Source organism: Hipposideros armiger, unplaced genomic scaffold, assembly GCF_001890085.2.
Source record: "Hipposideros armiger isolate ML-2016 unplaced genomic scaffold, ASM189008v1 scaffold_471, whole genome shotgun sequence".
Classification (NCBI taxonomy): domain Eukaryota; kingdom Metazoa; phylum Chordata; class Mammalia; order Chiroptera; family Hipposideridae; genus Hipposideros; species Hipposideros armiger.
This window is the reverse complement of record NW_017731821.1, coordinates 796,596-799,599: the sequence shown is the minus strand read 5'-3', so window position 1 is coordinate 799,599 and position 3,004 is coordinate 796,596. Positions and strand designations below refer to the sequence as shown.

Sequence of the window (3,004 nt, the reverse complement as noted above, 5' to 3'; positions counted from 1 at the left end):
TATGCCCCCAGTGATGGCTATTATCGTGGCAATGAGTCCAACCCAGAAGAGGATGCACAGAGTGACGTCACAGAAGGCCATGATGAGGAGGATGAGATCTACGAGGGCGAGTACCAGGGTATCCCTCACCCAGATGACGTCAAGGCCAAGCAGACCAAGATGGCGCCCTCCAGGGCGGACGGCCTTCGTGGCAGGGCCGACCTGATTGCCGAGAGGATGGAAGATGAGGAGCAGTTGGCCCACCAGTATGAGACCATCATTGACGAGTGTGGCCACGGGCGCTTCCAGTGGATCCTCTTTTTCGTCTTGGGTTTGGCCCTGATGGCCGATGGGGTGGAAGTGTTCGTGGTGAGTTTTGCCCTGCCCAGCGCAGAGAAGGACATGTGTCTGTCCAGTTCTAAGAAAGGAATGCTTGGTAAGTGGACATTTTCAAAGATGGCTCTCTTCTTGGCATTAAAATATGAAGGGGAAAGAGCAGTAAAATGTATATAGCACCTGTCACTGTTTGGCACCTTAAATCTATCATCATAATGTCCTTGCAATGTTATCATTTTACACACATTTAGTCGTTAAGGTAGTTTTATCTCAGAGAAATTAATTGATTGGCTCAAGTTTACACGGCTAGTAAGTATTAGAGCTTAGATTTTTACTCAGGACTGTCTGACTCTCAAGCTCTTAATTCTTTTTCCAAATCTTGTTGCCTGCTTGAGAGTCTGATTTCTCTCTTCTTCGCATGAAACCATCCTCTTTCTATCCAAATGACAAATAAGTTTTGTGAGTGGCAGGCTGAGGTGCTCTTTTCTGAATCCTTCCAGAATTGAATCCGCTCCTGGTTTTTCTTGTATATAAGTGTTCGTAGCTGAATGCCCATGTGCCTTGGGGATGAATGCTGAGCTTAGCACGCCCACAGAGCCCCTGCAGGCTGGAAGGAACCACAGTGTGAAGCGCAGATGGAGTCTGCGGGATGGAGGACCAGTGTTACAAATCAGTGATGAGACCAGCACTATCAGAGCCAAGCATCAGATATCAGGGCTTGTAACAGAGAGGACTGTGAAGTTAGAGAAAGGATGGGACCAGTGGTGTGTCATGGGAGATACTCATCATAATATAGACAAGGGTGTGTTGTGTCATTAAATCTCCTGCAAAACATACCCATGCCCTAAATTCCGAGTCCATGCCATTGATCATGTAGCACACATGCAGTTATTGAGAAATTGTGATGAGTCAGGTTCCGACTTAAGACTGAAACATGCTTGTGGCCCTCAAAAACTCAAAATCTGTCTAACAACTTAGTTTATTCATTCAACAAATATTGATTTTTTTGGTAGACTGTGTGCTAGTCTTTTGCTCAGCCTCTGGGGGAAAGAAATATTGAACTAGATATACATAGTCCTTACCTTTCAAAGAACTTACATATAGCAGGATAAACGGGCATTGAAACTTATTTAATTACTGTAGAGATGCATGCTATGAAATATGTTGTGCAACTCTGGTCCCCCATACACGTTTTATAGCAGAGGCTGGCAAACATTTTCTGTAAAGGCCCAGATAATACATGTTTCAGGCTTTGCAGGCCCAGATGGTCTCTGTCACCACTAATCAAGTCTGCCTCAGAAGCACAAAAGCAGCCATAGACAAAACACAAACAAATGTACATGACTGTGTTCTAATAAAACTTTATTTATACAGAAAGGCAGTGAGCCGGATTTAGCCTGTGGGCTGTCGTTTGCAGACCCCTGATTAGAGCCACTATAAATAAGATTGGGCTATGAAATAAAACATCTGCATAAAGAATTGTTCCTGGGGGCTTTAAAAATTGTTTTATTTATCCCTGCTAAACTATAAGGGCCATTTTCAATGATTAGAACTGTGTCAGATATGACCATTAGGAAACCAAAAGAGACTGTATATACAAACAGAAGAAATGGCTTGAGAAGCANTTAGTCCCCTCGGGAGGGGCTGCCAGAAAGGAATAAAAAATGAAGCTGGGGAGGTGCAGTGGGTGCTGTTTAACGAGGGGGTTTCAAGGCCAAGTTACGACAGTGGTTTGAAGGTCTTGAGGAGCCACTGGGAAATTTTAGGTCATGTGGAGATTGGCTGACGGTGTTGGTATAATTCAGGTGAGAGATGTGCTAACCAGAGTGGGGTGCTAAAAATCCAGAGGGTCTCACCTAAGAAGGTTGTAAATTTGCTTCTTGTGGGGTGAGGTTAAGGCTCTTATTGGCTCTGTTATGTATTACCAGAGAGGTTAGTGAATGCATAGAAATGCTTCTCTGTTTATTGTGCCTTTATGCAATAGCTGTTTTTATTGAGCTCTTCTTTGGTACCAAGCTTTTTGAACATATTAACTCATTTAATTCTTATAAAAACCCAATGAGTAGGAACCCGTAGTCTCTTCATTTCACCCTGAAGAAACTGGAGCTTGAAGGTCAAACAACTTGCCCTGCGTCTCAGAGCTTGTAAGTGGCAGAGCTGGTATCTGTACATACACGTATATACAGTGGGCAAGCATTTGCGTTACAACATCATGGTAAGGCAAGAAATATCATTAAAAATGTTTTTCTTAATCAAATTACAGTGGGGTTAGTAAGATGGCCATTATCAGTCTTTTTTGAGGGCCCCTTTCCCCACTCTACTGGACCACTTAAGCGAGTGGTCCCCCAAACAGTGGGGGGTGCCTGCTTAGTCCATGGCTGTAGCCATAATGGTTCTCCTTGATCTTTGCGTTACTCACTGCTGCCTACAGGAGCAAGCTTTCTATCATCTGCTGGGCAGTTCTGTTTTGGATGAATACAGTGATACCTCTCAATAATTCGCGATTCTCTCTAGATGGTGCTGAGGGATGGGACTCCCCTGTTGCTGATCCCAGGGCTGCAGGATTAATGGGGCTTCACAGTTGTCCCTCATTCAGAGTGTTGTCTGAGAGAGAGACAGGGTCCCATCTCCTTCTAGGGAACTCCCCCAGGGCTGGGACACCCCCCTACATGTCAAAGCACCAGTCCCT

At 44.6% G+C, this 3,004-nt stretch overlaps 1 protein-coding gene across 1 annotated transcript in view; it reads left to right on the top strand.

The window, feature by feature from the left end:
- The window catches only part of SV2B (synaptic vesicle glycoprotein 2B), a gene marked incomplete at its 5' end in the record, with an annotated part of 56,095 nt that continues 53,091 nt past the window's right edge, over positions 1 to 3,004 (top strand). Inside the window, one exon of the mRNA XM_019666458.1 lies at positions 1 to 415. Within this exon, the coding sequence (XP_019522003.1) occupies positions 1 to 415 (415 nt within the window). The remainder of the gene's footprint in view (positions 416 to 3,004) is intronic.